General features: G+C 41.0%; 2 protein-coding genes across 9 annotated transcripts in view; one reads left to right on the forward strand and one right to left on the reverse strand.

The window, feature by feature from the left end:
* The window catches only part of camta1a (calmodulin binding transcription activator 1a), a 256,185-nt gene extending 247,341 nt beyond the window's left edge, over positions 1 to 8,844 (reverse strand). For 7 of the 8 annotated variants that reach the window (XM_047600193.1, XM_047600168.1, XM_047600185.1 and 4 more), the window contains exons 1-2: positions 8,625 to 8,844; positions 4,897 to 4,998 (exon numbers count right to left, since the gene is read on the reverse strand). In XM_047600193.1, the coding sequence (XP_047456149.1) occupies positions 4,897 to 4,998; positions 8,625 to 8,649 (127 nt within the window). In that variant the 5' untranslated portion in view covers positions 8,650 to 8,844. The remainder of the gene's footprint in view (positions 1 to 4,896; positions 4,999 to 8,624) is intronic. The other variant, XM_047600161.1, reaches the window with a different exon arrangement.
* A 1,729-nt stretch (positions 8,845 to 10,573) lies between these two features.
* On the forward strand, positions 10,574 to 19,957 carry dnajc11a (DnaJ (Hsp40) homolog, subfamily C, member 11a). Its single transcript, XM_047567830.1, has 16 exons — positions 10,574 to 10,702; positions 11,583 to 11,712; positions 11,862 to 11,935; positions 12,742 to 12,843; positions 12,939 to 13,067; positions 13,181 to 13,303; positions 13,473 to 13,546; positions 13,642 to 13,831; positions 13,926 to 14,011; positions 14,191 to 14,307; positions 15,042 to 15,197; positions 15,318 to 15,387; positions 15,641 to 15,698; positions 18,143 to 18,285; positions 18,420 to 18,549; positions 19,414 to 19,957. The coding sequence occupies exons 1-16, from the start codon at positions 10,631 to 10,633 to the stop codon at positions 19,437 to 19,439; spliced, it is 1,680 nt and encodes a 559-aa protein (XP_047423786.1). The 5' UTR covers positions 10,574 to 10,630; the 3' UTR covers positions 19,440 to 19,957.
* The last annotated feature ends 1,701 nt before the right edge of the window (positions 19,958 to 21,658 follow it).

Raw genomic sequence — 21,658 nt, forward strand, 5'->3', positions numbered from 1 at the left:
CAAGCTCTTGCTAATCAAATTGTCTGATCATTGCATAAACAACAAATTACTCACAAAATATGTGGCTCTGAAAATATAAATGTGGCTTTTTTATATAACAAGATTCTGATCAAAGCATGAGGAGAACTCTGCTTCTTTGCATTTCCTATAGACGCCCTCGTAAGTTTCCATATTTATTTTGAAGTCTAAACTGCAGCATTAATGACTGCTTGTACATTAGCCAAGAGAGGGATACACAGAAAACTACTATTTGGTTGTAAAACACTAAAGTGCAAGACAGGCTGATATCAGAGCTTGTTACATGAGAGGATGTGCTGAGCTGAGCTGGCACACTGGAGCCAATTACATTCTAGGTCTTGATGAGCCAGTTCACACACAAGAAGCTAAACAGGGAGAGGAATGCTTTTCAGTACAGAGGCTAGAGGTCTGCCGCTTTCATGTTGCCATCGCAGGCCATGTGTGTGCTGAACAGTGGCAGTCAGTGCACAGTCCTTCATAATTCACAACACCCTCTGCCGAATGGGGTATAAAGATATATATTTCTCTGTGCTGATGTTTGGATTATCACTGATCCTCGCTGCTAAGCAAACACTTGGGCCGAATTTAAGGGTATCTGTCATGCTAGCTTGCTCCAGCCCCACCCTAGAGATGAGAGCGAGGGTCATGAGACTGGAAAGGCTGACAAAAACAAATCTTTAATCAATATCTGAGCCCTGAACGCAAAACCCTCTCTCTTCCGTCTCTGTCTCGGAGCGCTCTGGGAGTGACAGTTTTTCTTTTTAATCTGTGCCCACATTGTGGAGAAATTGCAAGCTAATGTTTTGGCTATAGATCATTCAACAAATCGCTGCTGGCGGTGCATATCCAAAGTAACTGTTTGAATGCAAAACGTTTCCCACAACAGTTCAGTGGCTAATATGGCTTATGGGTGTGTGGAGCTATACCTGAAACACATGGAAGGAAGACGAACAAACGGTCCCGTAGATAAACATTTGGCTGTCATCTCTGTCCAGTAAGAAGTGCTGCGAAACTGAATTAGGCCCATGGCAACATCTGTTATCATTACATTGGATGACAGCCATCCAGTAGGCCGGACCACATATGCCCCAAAGAGTTTAGATCCAAAATTAGCCTGGAACCTTGGCCAAATTAGCTTAGCTCAGACATATTTTAGCTGGGGTGACACAATGTCAAGCTACCTGCAACAAAAATGTGCTCCTATCCGCTACAAACAGACTGCATCTCTGCAACAAGGAATCAGTAGAAAACAAAAAGACAAAAACATTTCAACCTTCGCAAAGGACCGCAAAACCCTAATAAAGAGCCCACATTCATCACTTAAGCATCTTGTGAAAAGTGTACTGCTCTAACATCGTGACAATTATTTAACAGATGGAAACTCAGTTTATATGCCAACACTTTTACAAAAATAAAGATAAAATAATCTGAATTCAACAAGTAATGTGTTCCACCCTTTGCAACTAATAACAACGTTTGTTCCAACAGCTTGCGTTTGAAGACGCAAAAGATATTCTGATCATTTATGCGGACAGAGTGAGAAGGACAGAAACACTTATTATGCGAATCATTGTGTTTGCATCAACAGTACCGGATTTGAAAGGAATATGAAAATAACATAATCTGTGTCTAGAAAACACATGCATCCACACTGAAAACATAAAAGCATAGGTCTATTTCATCGATAGATAGAACGTATGAGACACGAATGCCTTTATGTGTTGCATGCAAAGAAATACAGTATACTACTACGTTTATGCAGTTTCAACAGCATACATAATGATGTCTGAAATATATATATATATAAACATAAACTGTGAGATGCACAGGCATGATAAAAATAAGTCAGTAGGATGTGGCATTCAGAAGATATAATGACCTATAGGTAGCAAGATGTCATGACAACTTCAATGAGAGATTGGAGCCAAAGCTCACACTGTGGGTAAACAAGGGCAAAGAAGTAACAAGATGTTGGCAGAAAAAAAAAAAAAAAAAAAAAACAGACAAAAAAAAATGTGAAGCAGAGATGAACTCCGACAGCCAAAGGGAAGTAGTCAATTGATGACATGCTGTCAGCAAAAAAGCAATCAATCTGGTTGTGAGACGTGAAAGAATGAGGAGGAGAGGTAAAGAGGGGTTTAACCTGCAGGAGGCCATGTAATGGGATATTTACAACAGTTTCCTGTGACTCATCTAATCCCCCAAATTCTTGCTAACGCCACAAACCTATAGGTGGCCAAATGTCACGATTTCCATGTTCATTTAACACTTTTTAAGGTAAAGATACATTTTTTTAAAATGCTCATTCATTATTAACTATAAATAATTGTAAACACGAGAAGCTACAAAAATAACCATGTTTAACTTCTATATGATTTGACTAACACAACACGAAACATTGCAAAAAAAAAAAACAATCTAATATGCTAACATACACTATCTAATAAACAGTACATCATTGATTTTAGTATATGCAGCAAAGACCAGTGATTCTTAGCCACTAGCGAACAGAGGACTTGATTAGACCAAAGTCTATAGTCTAGTGCTTGTGGGAGATCCTGAGCTGAGCTATACAACAACACAGGACAATTTAAGCCGAGTCAAATTTCCCTGGCAGTAATGACAATGATGCCTATCGTCCAGGGGCTGGTCTCCCTACAGCCCGATGGCTCTTGATGGGGACACAGAGAAGAGTACGTAGACTTAAAATAGCCAAGTGTTAGTGTAGGACTGGGAAACCAATTATCTTTATCATTTGGCCTGTAGCCTGTTCGATAACACTCTTACATGCAGTGAAATTACTAACCGCCCACAAGGAAAAGAAAAAAGTCCTGGTGAACTTCTTCATGGTGCTGCTTTGTTACGAGCGAACTAAAACAAAGAGAACATTACATAGCTTCTAGCGAGTGCATTTAGGATGAGTGTTTGACCTGCAATGCACACAACAGCTGTTGTAAAAAATGCAAAAGGTGTTTTTTTTTTCCCACTGGGAAAAAAAAAGACTCTGCATGCCAGTGAGACATCTGAATTATGCTGAATCTCACTGGAGACCATTTCAGTTGTGCTTCACGTAGACAGGATGCAACATATGTAGTGTGGCAGCTTTCGTTGTTTACAATTACGCTATTTAAATTCCTCCATGGACAGGCTATGGCTTTGTGTGGTCGTAATGGTGTAGTGTAATACAGCATAATAAGGAAAGACTGTCAAAAAGTCAAACAGCTAAAAAAAAAAAAAAAAAGGCTAGGCCTATTACTGGAAGTTCAACAAACATGCACACACGGTTAACTGCCTGCAACAAACTGAAAATGACTCTTTATGTGTTCTCGGCCCTCACCAAGCTCACCCATCCATAAAAATCCCATCTCAAGGAGAGCAGAGGTGAGGTCTCTCTCTCTCTCTCTCTCTTTCTCTTTCTCTCTCTTTCTCTCTCTCTATCTCTTGCTCGTGTTCCCTTTTACTTTCTCCCTCTTGCTTACACATGCACACAAACAAAGCCCTTCTTTCTGTATCATAACAACTCCCACAATTACTCAGACGATTACTCAGATCAATGGTTTACCTGCCTGTTTGAGCCTCTGTATTTTGCTACAAAGTGTCCTGGTAGGCAGAAAAAACCTCCAAGCTGCAAGCATTAAACAGTGTGTCTGACATGGGTACAGGATACTGTAATACCATGCAATAACATGAGGGGAAATCGCAACACTGGCAAAACGTATTGTCAGTCACAGCTGTCACACATGAGGGGGTAACACTAAAGTCTATCAACAATGTCCCTGTTACAGTCTGGATCCCTGTTTCATAGATCTGCACAAACAGCCCCTTGCCATTAAATCTCTAAAAGAATTCTGTGTTATAAAAATACCAAAAAGATGTGGTGCAGCAGAGCTCTTCCAGTGACAGATATCGAGCGAGGCGTCTTACAAGGGGTTGTGGCTGATTTCATACTCTCTATTTAGAAATGACAATACATGAGCACACTTAATTACCCAGTCTCTAGTCTAGATCAACAGAGTCTTCCAGCAGTGAAGAGACTGGTGTATTCATTAACAATGAAGGGGTTCCTTTCTGCTGAGAAACAATCTGCTTTACAGGGGACAGTTTTTTCAATGGATAAAGACAAAGGCTAAAATTCCGACACATTCTCTAAAGAGGAATGAAGGGAAAATCACCACGTATAAAGTCAAGACTTTGGCCTATATTTCTGACTGATTTGTTTTGGTTGTGACAGAGAATAGTGCTTGTGCGCAGACTTGTAAGTGCGCTGAAGCAATTCCCACAGAAGCTGGTTTTTACAAGTCATAAAACCCTCAGCTGTGATGTTGTGTCGTCTTTGTTCTTTGCCCTCGGTCTACAGTTCTCTCCGAGAATAGGGAGGCAGACAAAAATATTAATTCATTTGGAGAAAAAAAAAAAGGGAAGATCCTAATTTTTTTAGAAATGTATAAAAAAATTTTGTCCTACACAATTAAATTTGCATCAATTTAAAGTCGAATTGGTAGCTTGAGTTGATCCCCCTCAAACACAGGTTTAAGAAGAGCAGAAAAAAAGGCAAGTACAGGGCCATAATTGATGGCTCAAAGTGTAAGCTTTCTCTCTGAGGGTCTGCTCAGGTCCTGATCCCCTGGCCTCAACCTGAAACAATCACTCTTAGTTAACGACAACACTTCAGCTATTGACAGCGTGATCCCGTAAAGCAGACACTTCAATCAACAGAGCAGCCGGGGGACGTGTTGTGTTGGAGGAGAGCAAAAGAAGGAGGGGGCATGGGGACGGATGAAATCAAGGAAGTAAATAAATGAATTGATGAATGAATAATAGATTGGCCAGCCAGTGGCCTCTTGGAGCAGCAATGCAGTATTAATAACTGACTCTTACTGTTCGTCTCTGTGTCATCACTGATACTCTTAGGTGGACCATGGCCAGCATAACACACTGCTGATCTGTACATTCGATCCGGATTACGAACTTTCTTCAGTCCTTCAGGAGGCAAAGAGAAAAGTAGAGAAAATCGAGGAAAAGAAGCATTCTCCCAGCCTGTGATAACTAAGCAAACTCCCCATGCAAGCAGTATCAAAAGAAACTAGACAGTACGTTCAAATGCATTAAAACACACAAGAGCTGTTGGGCAAACACAATGTGAATAATAAAACAATAACAATAATAAAGTGGGTAACAAATCACATTGAAAGTGTCTATTGTCTATTTGAAACAGTGAAGTTCTTGACAAACTGAATATTTTTTCATCCGTTCACAAAAAAAGGCCTGTATTAAAGGTCCCTGAAGCTTTGACCCTGTGTGATACAGGTCAGTAACACTTCTTATTGTATCAATGGTAAACTGGATGAATCAATACAATCAATCAGTGGAGGCCGTGCAAAGGAGTCAGCAAAGGTCTATTACATGCAGACATTAGGAGTGATACGTCTCAGCAACCACAGACTCCCGTCCCGGGTCCCGTCCGTCCATACCTCACTGATTCAATTAAGAGGATAAAAAAAAAAAGAAATGTAGCGCCGGATTCAACACAAAACTGAGAGAGCAAGTGGTCTGACATCATGGGGAGGTTAAATTCATCCTTCTGTACAAAACAGCACAGAAATATTTATACCATTGCTGCACAAGCACTTCTCTAAGTTAATGGCTGACTGGGTGCTTACTTGATGTTTTGCTGCTGCTTCACCCTGAACTTTGAGTGAAATGATAACATCATGAAACTTTTTTGTTTTTTATCTGCACTGCCTTGAAAATAAAAGAGAAAAAATGGCTTCTGCATGGTAGAGACTATAGGCCTCTTTCACTACATATTTAAAACGCAAATCTTTGATGATTGTTTCTGTTGTCACCAGTGTTTTCGTCTGCATTACACTGAGATTCATGCAGTTAAACACACCTGCGTGAGCTTTAAAGTGTCCCTTCATCGTCACTTTGACTTTAAATTCATGTAAATATACTAAACAGCTGTGCTAGGTCTACGAACAAAAAAACGACAGTATCAACTGTCATAAACACAAAGTTTTCTTTACAAACCTTTGTGTTTCACTTCTTAGATTTGGCTCTTGTATAGAAATATTTGAGATTCTGCTCTTGTAGATGCTTTAGCCCGGTGGATGTAGTTTTATCCGGAGCAATGTCAGTGTACGACACATCAAGCCTGTCCTTTCAGTGCCCTGCAGGCCTTGTACTTAAAGTAACGGACACACAGAGCTTTTTATGAGTGTGAAGGAAAAAATACCCCCAAGAGTCCAAACAATCAGTTAGGCCGGAGAGAAATACCCCAGGATGTAAACATTACACCACAGAGTGCGAATGGGTCACGGCCCTTGGGTTTAACACAAGATGCAACCCTCAGTCGTTATGGGCGATCATAAGACCTGTCAAGCAACTAAGAGCAATCAGCACTGTCCACAAGGACGAAAGGTTAAGAAGCACTGTTGGGCTCTCTAAGTGCCTACCAAACACTGCGGAACATGTCAAATAAAAACTGTCATGTTCATTGCAAAAATGTCTTCTACATTAATGAACAGTCAAAACTAAGACAAACTGCATGCATGAGCAAAGATTCATGACAGGTCTTTGCAAAAGCTTTAAGGGCCAGCTTTGCATGAGACGACAATGCATTTACATAAAGGTATGAAGCACTCTCTCTTTCTACATCCCCCTTCCTCCTCCTCCTTTTTCCACTGACCGGCCTCACAGGAACACTGAAAATAACTTGACCGGCTCAGCGATGGGACTTTCAAGTCAGGGTTTTCAGCGAGAGCTCCCTGTGTTGGAGAGGCATTATCAACCACAGCCTATTTGTTAAGTTCGGCTATGTAGATGAATACATGAGGACTAACACTACAGTGAAGTCATTACTATCACAAAACCAGATGTCTTCATTTTTTGTCATCGCCACAGACAGATCCCTCATATATGTGCGCTTCTGTAGCTCAATAGCACCCCCTGGTGGGACTAGGTTTAGTGGTTGGCATACTGACAACAAAACAACTAAAAGATTTTACCATTTTCCCTCATAAACAATTGTAAACATGACGATAATTCTACATTAAAAAGGAATTTGCATCTGTGGTTACTGATACTGAAGTCTGACTGAGGACTGTTTAATTCTGATGCCTGCATCAAAACATTGAGAACGGCTCAGAAACAGCTGGACCTGGCAATTTATTTTTTTCTTTTCTCTATTTATGCAGCCAGATTCAAAGCCTAAGATGATTCTTTTGCTGCACCATAAGCCTCAATGCAATTCAATATATCCAAACAAATGCCATAAGTATAGGATAAGCAAGAACATGCTGTATAAGCGTCTTATTGTTTAAATCTCGTTCTGCTCATTTGAAAAGTTAAAGATGACAAAACTGAGCACAGGAAATGGATTTGTGTTACAATAAAATGCAGTTTAACATGCAGATAACTATTTTCCAGGACATTTAATACAACTCTATTTTTAGCGTATGCAAATTTCATCTTTGTCAAAATGTGAAAGTGAGATTGTATATAGGGGTCTCACTCTAGTCAGGGAAACTAATCAAATTACATATTTTATTTTATCTTTATTTTCATGCAGACGTTGTTTAATTACTCACCCAACAATTCCATGGGCCTGTCTGAATCAGAACAGATCTCTCATGTAATAAAATATTCCACTTAAAAAAAAAAGAAAGAAAAAAAAGGGAAACAATTAAGTCTAGAGCATTTTAAGTCAGCGAGCCGCATGAAATCAGCTGAGAGGGGGAAGTCATCATTTTGTCCTATGTGTAAAGTAGTGGAATGGGCAGGCTGCTGGAAATCCTAGCTACTCTCCATCCTCCCTGTTTCCTCTGATGTGATGGCATTTCAAGTGCGATAGGGCATTGCGAGCGGAGCAGACACTACATCGTTTTGATGTCCGCGTCTCAAACCAAATATAGGCCAAGTAGTGGGCTGTTAATTAGCACATTATATTCGTTCGTTTTTCAAAAAAAAATTAAAAATACATCACTTCTGGCTCGTAAACACTGTTCGCTGAACGGCGGAGGAGATTCTCGCGCTTCGAGGGGGAACTGAACGACCCTCTCTCCAAGACGAAAAAAAAACTAGACTTCTACATTTTAAAACAGAAACGACTTCATAATTATTGCAATGTCGTCAAAACAAGCCGAAACCCGCGGCCGCACGAGAGAGGCGTACTGACAGATATAAACTAACACAACCAAGCCGCTTTTAAAGCTGGGTAATAAGGGAAGAAGTTGGTCGATGCCAATGACATGTTGTCTTTAACTTAGCCTTGTTGTGAACAACTTGAATTGGTCGTCACTTGACAGCGAGCACAATAAACGGCGAACACGGTACTTTTACCACGCTGACTGTCTGTCCCCGTGGCGTGCTTTGAATGTGGGCTACGGTGGGAATAGTAGCTGGCTAGAATGCAAGCTAATATTAGCTGGCTAGGTGATGTCTCCACGTTTTAGCTGCCTCTTCGGGAGGAAAACAGCGGAGCCGTTTTCCGACGAACATTTCTCCACTTGTCCTCGCGCGGGTGTCGTCTCCGCGCAGAGTTGCAACTGTTGTAAAAACCACACCGCGGTCATACTAGTAAATTAATCCCATTATATTTCTCTTACCTTCCGGCTTGTTTTCGGCAGCCATTTCCCCTTCACGCGCAACATCCTCCTCCTCCTCACGACCGTGGGTACCACGCGCGTGCACGGCGAGGACAGCACGAGGAGGGACCGGAGGAGCACGCGGTGAGTCGGTCCGACCGAGGCCAACTTACTATTGGCTGCGAGGCGGTGACTGACAGAGCGGCTCCGGGATGAAGAACAGCACATCTCCCCTCACCTCGGCACCACCAGCACTCATTTGGGTTTTGGTTTTTGTTGTTGTTGTTTTTTTTAACCGTCAGTTTCAAAACAGCTCAGAGTCGTTGCAACCCACGCATGACGGTGTGATTCAAACACCTTATTAAAGCCAATTAATAATAAAAATGAAAAACCTGTGCATATTTGAATTTTAATTACAAATTATTTAACTACAAATAAGCCATTGCAATGTGTGTTTACGAGGTTTGCTGCTGACTTACTTATATTATCTGCAATGTATCTATTAATCTATATTTTATTTTATTTTTATTTCATCTCTTTGTAGTGCTTATTCTGTCGTTTTGTATTGCATTACTTAGGGGCTACCAGACAAAAAAATCGTTATATTATCACATTATAAATGTTACTGATGGATATTTGATTGATTTTTAATTCTTAATAACTGGGCTGTGAATACATCTTCTCTTTTTGTGCTGACCCAGAAAAGTTGTTTGACACTGTGATTCCTGGGTGAAAACAAACAAATGAATAATATAACAAGTGAAATGTTTAACAGCCTTCTTTTAATCAGGGATGCGTCTCCGAAAGATAGAGAAGATGTGATCTGTTTCATATTACAGCCGAAGACTGAGACACATTTACAGAAAAGTGTAATTTTACTTTATCACCAATCTGTGGATGCTATTTTAATTCTTATTCTGATTGTGTTTAATACACTGGATGCTATTATACATACACAATTTGAAAAAATAAATAAATAAAACATTTGACAAATATCAGATACTGGTAAAGCCTGTCTATCACAGTTTACATTCAAGAGCCTGTTTGTTTTTCGCTTGTGGATCTGTCTAGCTGTTTTCAGATTGGGCCCTACAGGGATATCCCACGTCTTGTGCCAGCATTTGGGTGGTGGTGGAGTCCATGTAAACAGTTTTGTTTGGTCAATGCAGTTATTTTCCACAATGCTGTCGAGGTCCTTGATAGCATAATTATGAAGCAATCACATACGCTTCACAATACGCATACTTAAATGGCCACAGGCAGTATAATTAGACATCACTGTGCTTAATAGCGATCACCACATTCAGCCTTTGACAGACTGCTGACTGTCAGTGCGCTATATCGCAGAGACATTATAAGGACTTGGGTGTATAGTTTGAGCTGGTGGTGCTGAAAGAACAGCTCCCCTGCCGCCTACTGCCCATGCGCCCTATACAGATGCTCTTGTTATTGCGAAGACAGTAATAATAAACTAATGAAAGACCTAATGTATTGAAGTGGTAGTCTCAGCCCTTGCCTTAATTGCTTCTATAGCTGTATATAATATAGCTATACAAACAACATCCCTTTAGAATTAAACCATGAACCTTATTAATATCTGCAATATTCCCTTTCTGACTTCAGTAAAAAGTATATTCAAATATTTGTTTATTACGTTTAACCCCAGAAGACATATATAGCATCGATGTAATGTAATTTGCAAAAATAAATAAATAAAAAAGACAATCTTTTGAGGTTAAATAACGGCGTTCTTTGTTGCAGTGTGAAATTTTCAGTGCATTTTTTAGTTGAAGAAACACATTTCATTATTTTTAGGGCACGGCTGAACTCTTCCTTATAACCTCGCCAATAACAACGAATAACTTGAATTGAAAAAAAAAATGTAGTGTGAGACGGGAGACGTGTGACCGTATGCGAAACGGATTCGGATTTTGTCGCTCATCCCCAACACGAGGGGGCGGCAGCGGGTGCAGTGGCGTCTTTGAGCAAACGTAAATGACACGAAGAAGAGATGACCGGGTGTAAACATGGCGTCTGCCTTGGACGACGATGAGATCGGCAGTGATGATTATTATTCTCTGCTCAATGTCAGAAGAGAGGTACAATATGCGCTTGTTATCCGAATAAATGTTTGTGCGGACGTATATATCAGCCACTCTGTTGATTTTCTTCGGTTGCTATGTGACGGTTTATTATATAATTCTATAAAATGTCAGCTCGGTAGCTAGCCTGTGACCCTCGACATTGATTATTGTGCAGTGACTCCACGGTTGGACACTTTACAACATATGCAGCATGTTGCGGAGTTACGGGTTTGACAACACGTGCTGTCAGTTGAGGAACTAGATGGACAAACGGGCGTGCTCTGGTAATCTGGGACCTGATGTTAACAAACCCACAGATATATTTCGTTTCATAATGATCTCATTGACTGTAGACAGTGCTAACAAGCTAATGCTACAACTGTAACTAACTTCAGCCTTATATCGATTATACTTCAAATCTGTGCTAGTAACCGCGGGGTACTGCACACTTTTATTTGCTTTGTTTTATCTGTAGATGCAGTAAACATGTCGATCTGCAAATTACAGCATGTAAAACAAAATCACGTGTGCCATGTGGATATGATGTGTAACTATACTGCAATGTTAAGGTTAAATTAATTTGCTCAGTCTCAAGCTTTCATTCAAGAGTGAATTACAAAATGTATGATCTGCCCCATTATGTATTATACTGTAAAACATGAACTGAAAAGGGCTAAATGTTAAAAATAGACTTTATCACATCAATTTGAACATATGCTCTTAACTCTGCCGCCTGTCTCACTATGACACAATTATAACCTGAATTTGATAAATAGCAGTAGTACTAGCTAGTGAGTTACACCGTAAACAATGTCTTTTTTTCCTGCTGTTGATAAAGTTTTTCCAAAGTAGTTTCTCTTTAGTATTTACTTTATTTATTACTGGTATGCGTCAGGCTACACAGGATGAGCTGAAGGCGGCATACAGGCGATTATGCATGCTGTATCACCCAGACAAACACCGCGATCCTGAGCTAAAGCGTCAGGCGGAACAGCTTTTCAACCTTGTACACGAAGCCTATGAAGGTAAGAAAAGCTTGAGTCACATCATGACTCAGTTCAGCTTTCAGCTGCACAATGAACTCACGTCGACTTGGAAATGCGGTGATCTACTTTAAGGTACTCGGAGACATAAGGAGGTATACTGTTAATGACGGTTAATCCTTTCTTCCTAGTGCTTAGCGACCCGCAGGCACGAGCTATCTATGATGTCTATGGCAAGCGAGGACTTGACGTCGAGGGATGGGAGGTAAGCATGTCAGTGGCCATAGTGGCCAATAACTCCCAAACAGGCCAAGAATACATGTAGCCACACTGCCATTTATTACATCGACTAAACAGTTGGCCATGTAACAGTGTTGTGACTTTGATAATGCACCCAACAATATCCAGGCTTATTAAAATGAAAACATCAACTCTCCAGTTACACAGATATGATGAACCTCACTAAATGATCTCCGCTAATTTACATCAGATTAATTAGGGTTTTGTGTCTTTACATATGCACAGATGCTTTTCAGTCTACATGTAGCAGCTTTTTGACAACTTTAGTGAATCAGTGTTTCTTAATTAGGCATATTGCGCTTTAGAACGAAACCTAAAATTTAATTAACAGACTCATTTTCATTTTGATCATGTAACTTTGGATCACAACTTCGGTTTAAAATTCCAATGAGCTGAAGATTTGACACCTAAACATCTGTTGGTGGTCAGCTGTAACATCGAGAGATGTGAATTTCTTTATTTAGACTTATTCTTCACTTGAGAATAATTAACCCATATATACGTAGTTGATCTAAAAGTATGTCAACAACAACACACATATTTTGGCTTGCAATGTCAGACTTCCCTGTCCTATGTGGCATTGCCTCCTTTAATCTGCATGAAATTATTCTTGTTTTGCTTCACCTGTATTTCCAAAAAACGCAGACGCTTGAAAGTACAAAATATAGTGCTTATAAATAGGTACGCGGGAAGAAATCTTTTTTACGTGCAGCCTGTAAAGCAGTCAATCCGCTGTATGCTTTGCATTCAAATTATATCTTCTTCCTCCAGGTGGTGGAGAGGAAAAGGACCCCTGCAGAGATTCGAGAAGAGTTTGAACGTCTTCAGAGGGAGCGAGAGGAGAGAAGGCTTCAGCAAAGGACCAACCCAAAGGTTTGTTCAGAGAAAGATAACAAGCCTCACATTGAACTTAATGCAATGCAGGAATCGTCTGCCTATTATAAAGTTTTGGAATAATCATTTCGCAGGGCACGATTAGTGTGGGCATCGATGCCACGGATCTCTTTGACCGGTATGAGGAGGACTATGAGGATATGCCTGGAGGCGGAGTCCCACATGTGGAAATCAACAAAATGCACATATCACAATCAATAGAGGTACAGGGTTGCTCCAGATAATAGTCTTTGGATGTAAAGATGACAAGTCTGTGGCATCTGGGAGGAGTGGAAGGATCTTTGACGTTGTTTCCAACTCATCCTTTCTACTGCAGGCTCCTCTCACTACAAAAGACACAGCCATTTTGTCTGGTTCGTTGTCAACCCACAATGGAAATGGAGGTGGCACCATTAACTTGGCCTTGAGAAGAGTCACCTCAGCTAAGGGGTGGGGTGAGGTATGCTTCATTCTCGCTGGGTACTATCGCACACACTTTATTTGTGGAGATGCTATAAATGGCAGTGACTTTCTATCTCTATCACCTCTGTTTGTCGAAGGACTGCCTGTTTTACAGCATGCACTTACATTTTAAGATGTGAAACTGGGTTTTGTTTTTGTTTACACAGATAGAGTTAGGAGGCGGAGACACTCATGGACCTCTCTTTGGAATGAAGATATTCCGCAACTTGACGCCTCGATTGTATGTGGAATAAATCAGTACTTTCTAGTTCGCAACCACACAAAAAAAGTCACATGTATGATTTTTGTTTTTGTTTTGTTTTGTTTTCACCTCAGCTTTGTGACCGCTCAGTGTGGGCTCCAGTTTTCATCCCGAGGCGTGCGTCCCGGCTTTACCACAGTGCTGGCCCGTCACCTAGACAAGAACACTATGGGCTACCTGCAGTGGCGTTGGGGGATCCAGTCTTCAATGAACACCAGCATAGTGAGGGACACTAAGAGCAGCCATTTCACCTTTGCGATGCAGGTAAGCAGCCAGCAGTTAACTTTTAATCTGCCAGTACGCCATTAAAGCCACAGCTGCTTGTGCCAAAAGGATCATTTACTTTTTGTTTCTGCAGCTTGGCATTCCTCACACTTTTATGATGATGAGCTACCAGTACAAGTTCCAGGATGACGACCAGACGAAGATTAAGGGCTCAGTAAAGTATGCTGTCAAAGTGCAATATGTGTAACTTGGAGAATGCAATCATGAATTCACATTACGGCCGCCGCTGACATATGTTTGGAGTGAAACTGATGCATTTTTGCATGAACCGACAGCTCAGATTAAAGCGAGCTACAGGTGCAGAGGTACGAGGTAGTGACTTTGTCTTCATTTTACAGATCAGGTTTCTTTGGGACTGTAGTAGAGTACGGTGCTGAGAGGAAGATCAGTCGACACAGCGTCCTGGGGGCTACCGTCAGCGTGGGAGTGCCTCAAGGTGTCTCGCTGAAGATCAAGTAAGCGCAACTCCTCGCTCCAGTTCCCTGTTTGGCGTCATTTTCAAGGGCTTTCCTCTCGGTGATGTTGCCGTGGCGCCCATAGGGAATAAGACATTACATCGTGACAGATTAAATTGCATCTGCATCGGAAGGTGTGTCTTTGAGCACACAGCCACAAGATTAGAGTCATTAAGCACTTTTGGACCAGCAATTATGAAGACTCCCCGAGGGTAACTACCCACTGAGGAGCTCCCTTGAGAACGTCATGCCTTCCGGAGGTTTTTGAATCTGTTTGCATATGCTGAGGTGACATAATTGCCAGCCAACAGTTGGTGTAGCTACGTCACTGAGTTCTGCACAACATACCCCCTGCGCCACGGTATTTTTCTGTTTCTCCCTATTTTGTTGCATTTTTTAACATTAAGAGATGTTTCTTTTGTGAAGACTAGCGTTTTTACTAACGTCAAATATGTTTTTTATACAATTTAAACCAATCACTGTGCAATCACATCACAATGCTAACCTTAAAGCAAGACCTTAACATGACCCCTAAAAAGTAAATGCCTCCTTCAAGACTAAAAAGTTCTTCTTTCCTAAAAGCACCTGTTGAGATGTTAGGTATGATTTTAAAAGCAACCCACCGTCCTGTCCAACTAAAGGAATGGTACATGCTTTCACCTTGCTGTGTTTTAAATTTAAATATAGGCTGATAGTTATAGACAGAAATAATAAAACCAGCTTTCCGTCCACAGACTCAACAGAGCCAGCCAGACGTATTTCTTCCCCATTCACCTGACTGACCAGCTCCTGCCCAGTGCTGTATTTTACGCCACAGTCGGACCACTGGTGTTCTACCTCGCCATCCAGCAACTCATCATTCGGCCCTACATGCGGGCCCAGAAGGAACAGTAAGAAACCCTCGCTTTAAGTTAGTTCCTTCATGCAAGTCTTGTTATTGGAAGGAGCGCCGCATGCATTATTATGGCCCAGATTTTACGAGCTCATTTTATTTCTCCATTCATCAACAGAGACTTGGAGAAGCAGAGGGAGAGCTCAGCCTCCAATATAGCCAGGAAGAAGCAGGAGGCAGAGGCTGCTGTGAGTACTTTACAGGCGTACATGTGCTGTACCCGTTATGTGCCAAGCCCACGCTGGGGTTCAGCGTTAGATAAGAAAAAAAGCAGGTGTTTTGTCCTGACTGTTGAGAAATATTAGTCCCGCGAATGGTTACATGAAGGACGGAGATGGGATTAGATAAGATGCAAAGTATTAATGAAATTCATTAGTATAATCCACATGATGTGAAATCTCATCAGTCTCTTTTTTTTTTTTTTTTTTTCCATCTCTGAAGGTTTTGCTCATGCAGGAGTCTGTGCGCAGGATTATTGAAGCCGAGGAGTCTAGAATGGGTAAGATCAGTAATATTCAAGGGACGAGCTTATCCCGGGAATAATGTTTTTTAAGTAGGTTGTAAAACTGTGGTATTTGGTTCTCTAAGAGTCAGAGCAGTTTTTCATACATTTTGGGTGAGATCCATTGACGTCTGGTCGAATGTTGCACACTTCGAATCGAAGCCTCTCATATAAATTGCCTTTTTTGGCCACATAAATCATATTCAGTACAATCCCCACTTCACGTATCAGAAAACTCCTAGTAAAGATCGTAGTGATCTTCGAGAGGAGGCTGATGAAGTCTATGGGGATTGTACACAAATTAATGGTGGGACTAGTGTATACATCTTTCTGCGGCAGTATCTACAGACTTACTTCATCTGTACTGATTAGCTATTAGTTAATAGAGATATAAAGCTCAGTGAATGTTTAACAACCCACCAGACCTCCTTAAACCAGTGAAAATTGAACCTTTTTAGTTTGCCTTTGATAAGCAGAATAACAAAGACCTCTCAACAGAGTATCTTTTTTTTTTTTTTTCCTATGGGAGTTCGGCATTTGATATTGTGACGCCTGCAGCTCTAGAGGCTGCTTTGATTTTTAGTATTACCCAGACTTTACATTTATGAAGTCAGTTAATAACTCTGTTATGCGTGTTCTGCTCTTCTCTGTTTTATTAGACTGTACTTAATGAAATGGCTGTAGTGTTGTTTATGCAATTAAAATGAAAAATGTTGCCTTTTGGCTGCTCACTTGCAAACTTACTTTTACAATCAAGTCCAAACACTATATATTTACACTATATTGCCAAAAGTATTCGCTCACCCATACAAATAACTGATTTCAGGTGTTCCAATTATTTCCATGGCCACAGGTGGATAAAATCAAGAACTTAAGCATGCAGACTGGTTCTATAAACATTTGTGAAAGAATGGGTCACTCTCAGGAGCTCAGTGAATTCCAGCGTGGTACTGTTCTACCTGTGCAACAAGTCCAGTCGTAAAATTTCCCTGCTACTAAATATTCTACAGTCCATCAGTGGTTTTATAACAAAGGTGAAGGAATTTGGAACATCAGCAACTCAGCCACAAAGTGTCAGGCTGTATAACATGACAGAGCGGGGTCAGGAGATGCTGAGGAGCATAGTACAGAAGTCACCAACTTTCTGCAGAGTCAGTAGCTACAGACCTCCAAACTTCATGTGGCTTTCAGATCAAGAACAGAGTGTATAGAGCTTTATTGAATGGGTTTCTGTGGCCCAGCAGCTGTATCCAAGCCACATATCACCAAGTGCAATGCAAAGCGTCGGATGCAGTGGTGTAAACGATGCCTCTGGACTCTAGAGCAGTGGAGACGTTCTCTGGAGTGACTAATCAGGCTTCTCCATCTGGCAATCCAATGGTCCAATCTGGGTTTGGCTGTTGCCTGGAGAACGGTACTTGTCTGACTGCATTGTGCCAAGTGTGAAGTTTGGTGGAGGGGGGTTATGGTGTGGGTTGTTTTTCAGGAGCTGGGCTTTCGCCCCTTAGTTCCAGTGAAAGGAACTGACAGCTTCAGATTTTGGACAATTCCATGTTCTCAATTTTGTGGGAACAGTTTGGGGATGAACCACTTCCTGTTCCAACATGACTGTGCACCAGTTTACAAAGCAAAGTCCATAAAGACATGGATGAGTGAGTTTGGTGTAGAAGAACTTGACTGGCCTGCACAGAGTCCTGACCTCAACCGGACAGAACAGCTTTGGGATGAATTAGAGCGAAGACTGGGAGCCAGGTCTTCTCGTCCAACATCAGTGTCTGACCTCACAAATGTGCTTCTGGAAGAATGGTCAAAAGTTCCCATGACCACTCTCCTAAACCTGTGGAAATCCTTACCAGAAGAGTTGTAGCTGCTACACTGTATCTGCAAAGGGTAGTGACATCGTATTAAATCTCATGGATTAATAATGGGAGGTCACTTAAATTCATATATTGAGGGGCGACAGTAGCTCGGGAGGTAGATCAGTTGTCCAATAACCAAAAGGGTGGCGGTTCGACACTTAACCCTCCTTGCCACCAGGTGTATGCCCCCTGGTGTAGGATTGCGAGTGAGTGATGTTTGGTGGTGGTTTGAGAGGCCGTAGGCGCAAACTGGCAGCGTTTCCCTCAGCCTGCCCCAGGGCAGCTGTGAATACTGAGATAGTTTACCTCCACCGGGGTGTAATTATGCGAGCAAGTGAGTAATGCAAACAATTTTAAGTGCTTTGAGCAGGACCATATAATACCAATGCATCATCATTATTTCAATATTATATACGTGTAAAGGAAGGTGAGCGAATACTTTTGGCAATACAGTGTATCTGCCATCCTTGAAAAAAATAAAATAATAAAAAATACACTCTGTTCTTAAATTGCCCCCTTTTTTTGCATTACGGTTGATGGCAGACATTACAGAAACATTTTCAATGCTGCTTCCACAATCAGGTCTCATCATCCTCAACGCCTGGTACGGCAAGTTCGTGACAGACAACAGCAGAAAACACGAGAGGGCAAAGGTCATTGATGTGACGGTGCCGCTGCAGTGTCTGGTGAAAGACTCAAAACTCATCCTCACTGAGACCTCAAAGGTAAGGACTTAAGTTGGCTGCACTGATATCCAAACATATACTGTCAATGTGAATGTGAACTGTAATGTTACTGTATCAACTGATAGACTCTAGTGTCACAAACTGACATTCTCCTGCTGGTGTTGTCTTTCCAGTCAGGACTTCCTGGATTCTACGACCCTTGCGTGGGGGAGGAGAAGAGCCTGAAGGTGCTGTATCAGTTCCGTGGAGTCATGCATCAAGTCCTGTCAGGAGACACGGAACCACTCAGGATACCAAAGCAATGTGAGTCTCAACAGCACAGTGGCAAATGGGAGTCACTGTAATATCTTGAACCGTTTAAGAGGTTTATAACAGCAGGGGGCATTTACTTAACACTGAACCTTTGTGAATGTGTGATGGATTAAGGTTATTGTAAGTAAAAGACACCGGGGAAAGGACTAAATTAATTTTTGAGATTTAAGTGCTTACTTGAAGAACTGTGTTTGTGTCATAACTGCTGTCACTGGTCCTTGTCTCCTTTGTCTCACCTCAAGGTTGAACGAATCTCTTTGAAATGAGTTCAACTCTGAGGTGAGACAACGGTACCTGCCCACGCTCTGTTGCCAGTCATGACTACAACTCTGAATTTCATAAACATTTTATGGTCTCTTGTCACCACATCGCTTCCTGTGTATATATACGCCCCTTCAGATTATAAAGTCAAAACTCTGAGATGAGAGTCACATATTTACGAGATATAAATTGTTTTCCGTCTAGGATCCACATTGCATAACTTTGCAGGGCTGCATCTGCCTCATCACACCCCAGACGCCGCTTACTGGGCATTTTCCCGCTCTGGAGGACCTAATCAAACTACACTTTACAATTGCATTTAGCAACGAGAAAATTCTTATGATTTCAGCCCCGATTCACCATATTATAGTCGCCATTCTGACTTTGGAGAGATTGTTGTGAATTGGGTGTATTCAGAAGAAAACAGTGATTTGAATGAGGGTGTGTATTTGTGCATTGGGAAGTATAATGCAATCAACAGTTGCAAAGTTATTGCTAGTTACATAAAAATGTTTGGAACCACAGTGCACATCGCATTCTCTGCCTCCTGCACGTGTCTGTCCTGACTTCTTCATTCTCGTCTCCTTGTCACAGCTCACAGGATTGACGCAGACACATAGGATCTCCTCTGCTGACCAAAAGACTCATCTCTCGACTGTTTGATGGAGAAGCCTCCGTTTTAGATACGACATGGATCGAAGCCCTCGTTACTCAGAAAAAAAAAATGCATTTATCTTTTTGTCTTTATATTCATTTAAACATTCAAAGAGAAGTGAAAACATCACAGGCTGGATTGATTGAAACCAGTATCCATGGGTGGGGTTTTGACCCACTTAAAATTATAATGTGACCCAAAAGATAAATGGCTACCATCTTTATTCACAGGGTTTTGAGCCTCCATGGTATCCATTTATTTTTCGGTATGGCTTGTAATTTATGACGGAGTTCTATGTACTGTATTGTACAAAAACTGCAGTGCCTATGTGTCCCAAGACATGAATGCACCTCTGTTTGATTGCCATATTATTAAAATCTGTCTCTCTCATGTTGTTTAAACCTTTTGGTACTTTAAATATTGCTTCATAAGATATTGCTTGGCTGAAGAAGGGTAATTAAATTTGAGCATGTTTTATGGTTATTGTTCTTCTTGAGATGGTTATTAGTTGCTAATATGGTAAATGTGGAAAGGGAACTACTGAAATATGGTGTGGTAATGTGAACATGACAGACAATACAGGCAATAGCTGCTGATGCAAAGAAGAGCTAATAAAAAGGGAGGAAAAGAGTATCCAGCAGTGAACTCATTTGCACAGATTCAACTTTAGTTGAAACTGCAAGTGGAAAGTCTGCCAGTGGATTTCATTTTATGCGGTATGTCCAAAACAAGTTTGAGTTTTCCAGCAGTCATTGATGTTTAGTTCTAGATGACTGGTGAAAAGCATCCGCAGGTGATGTCCACCTGAATCACACAGTCAGGTCCATTAAAGACCAGACACTCAGCGGCAATCGGAGGATATTCAGATTAACCTGATTGCCCACATTTGGAGGTACTCTAACAAACCGGAAACCCGGGTTTAAACAGGTGTTAAGACTGTAAGTGGCAGCTGATAACTGATGCCCCAGTCGTAGTCAGGTGAGATTTAGGTGGGTACCTCCCACAAATGATCCTAATACAAACCCAAACTCCACACCAGGTAATGAATTACTTGGATGCATGAAGAAAAATTAACTCCAGGTGACTTTGTCTTGACGTTAACTTTTGGATACACCAGGCCTTTTGTTACAGAGAATCTTCACTTCATTTGTGTCGATGTTTGTTAACGTTTTCTCTCCATTTATTTTGTGCATGTGTGTGCCATAAATGATCAGAATGGGTTTGTTTTTTTCGTTTTAAATGCAACTAATTCTTCAGCTTGTGCGTCAGGCCAGTCAATCTGTGGTCAGTATTTTTTCACCATATCATCAGAAATAAAATCAAGTCGATCAATAAAATAAAAAAAAATCTATCGGAATTTATATATTGGATTAGGTGTGTGTCGGTACACTTTAACAACAATTAGGTAATTGTGATAAGATTTATTTTACAATCTATGATGTTTTTGTCCATGAGAAAATGTTCTCAGAGAGGGGCGCTCGTTTTCTCCCTTGCGCGTGTCCCTCCGCCTGTTTTAACGGAAAAAAAAAAGAAAAGAAAAGGAAAAATGACGCCGTGCCCTACGTTTTTTTTTTTATATATATAACTTTCCTGGTAGGGGCGTATGAAGATAGACTGGTACTTGAATAAAAGACGGACGGACGATCCCGCTCCGGCTGCAACAACTTGAGCCGCGCTGCTCGACACAGATGTAAATTAAACGTGGAAAGTTAAATCATAGAAAGTATTACTAGAAAATCTACATCATCAAACGTACGAGGAAACCATTGCCAGCTCCGATCTCTTATTATACGTCATAACAATGACTCGCCAGCCCCCGTGTAGTCTACTATGTGTGACGTTATTTGATGAATAATATTTAATTCAGTTTTTGGTAGGATTAATGTAATGAACTGGCAAATTAACTGACTCATCATAATCATTATGTACATTCAATTCTAAGTTCACAAACTTGCATTGAGTTAAAATACATGACAGTTGAGCCCGTCTGTCCAACCATTATACAGTAAGAATAATCACATAACCTACTATTTAAATGTTTTCACTCATATTAAAACGTTGCCTGCTTCTCTTTCAAAGTAGCAAAATTACCAATTACCCTCTCGTTGAAATCGACTAGTTCTCTCTTTGAGGAAAGCAGCCGCATTCAGACATTTCACGGGAATGTCTTGATCACGAGCTAAC

Source organism: Mugil cephalus, chromosome 1, assembly GCF_022458985.1.
Source record: "Mugil cephalus isolate CIBA_MC_2020 chromosome 1, CIBA_Mcephalus_1.1, whole genome shotgun sequence".
Taxonomy (NCBI): Eukaryota; Metazoa; Chordata; class Actinopteri; order Mugiliformes; family Mugilidae; genus Mugil; species Mugil cephalus.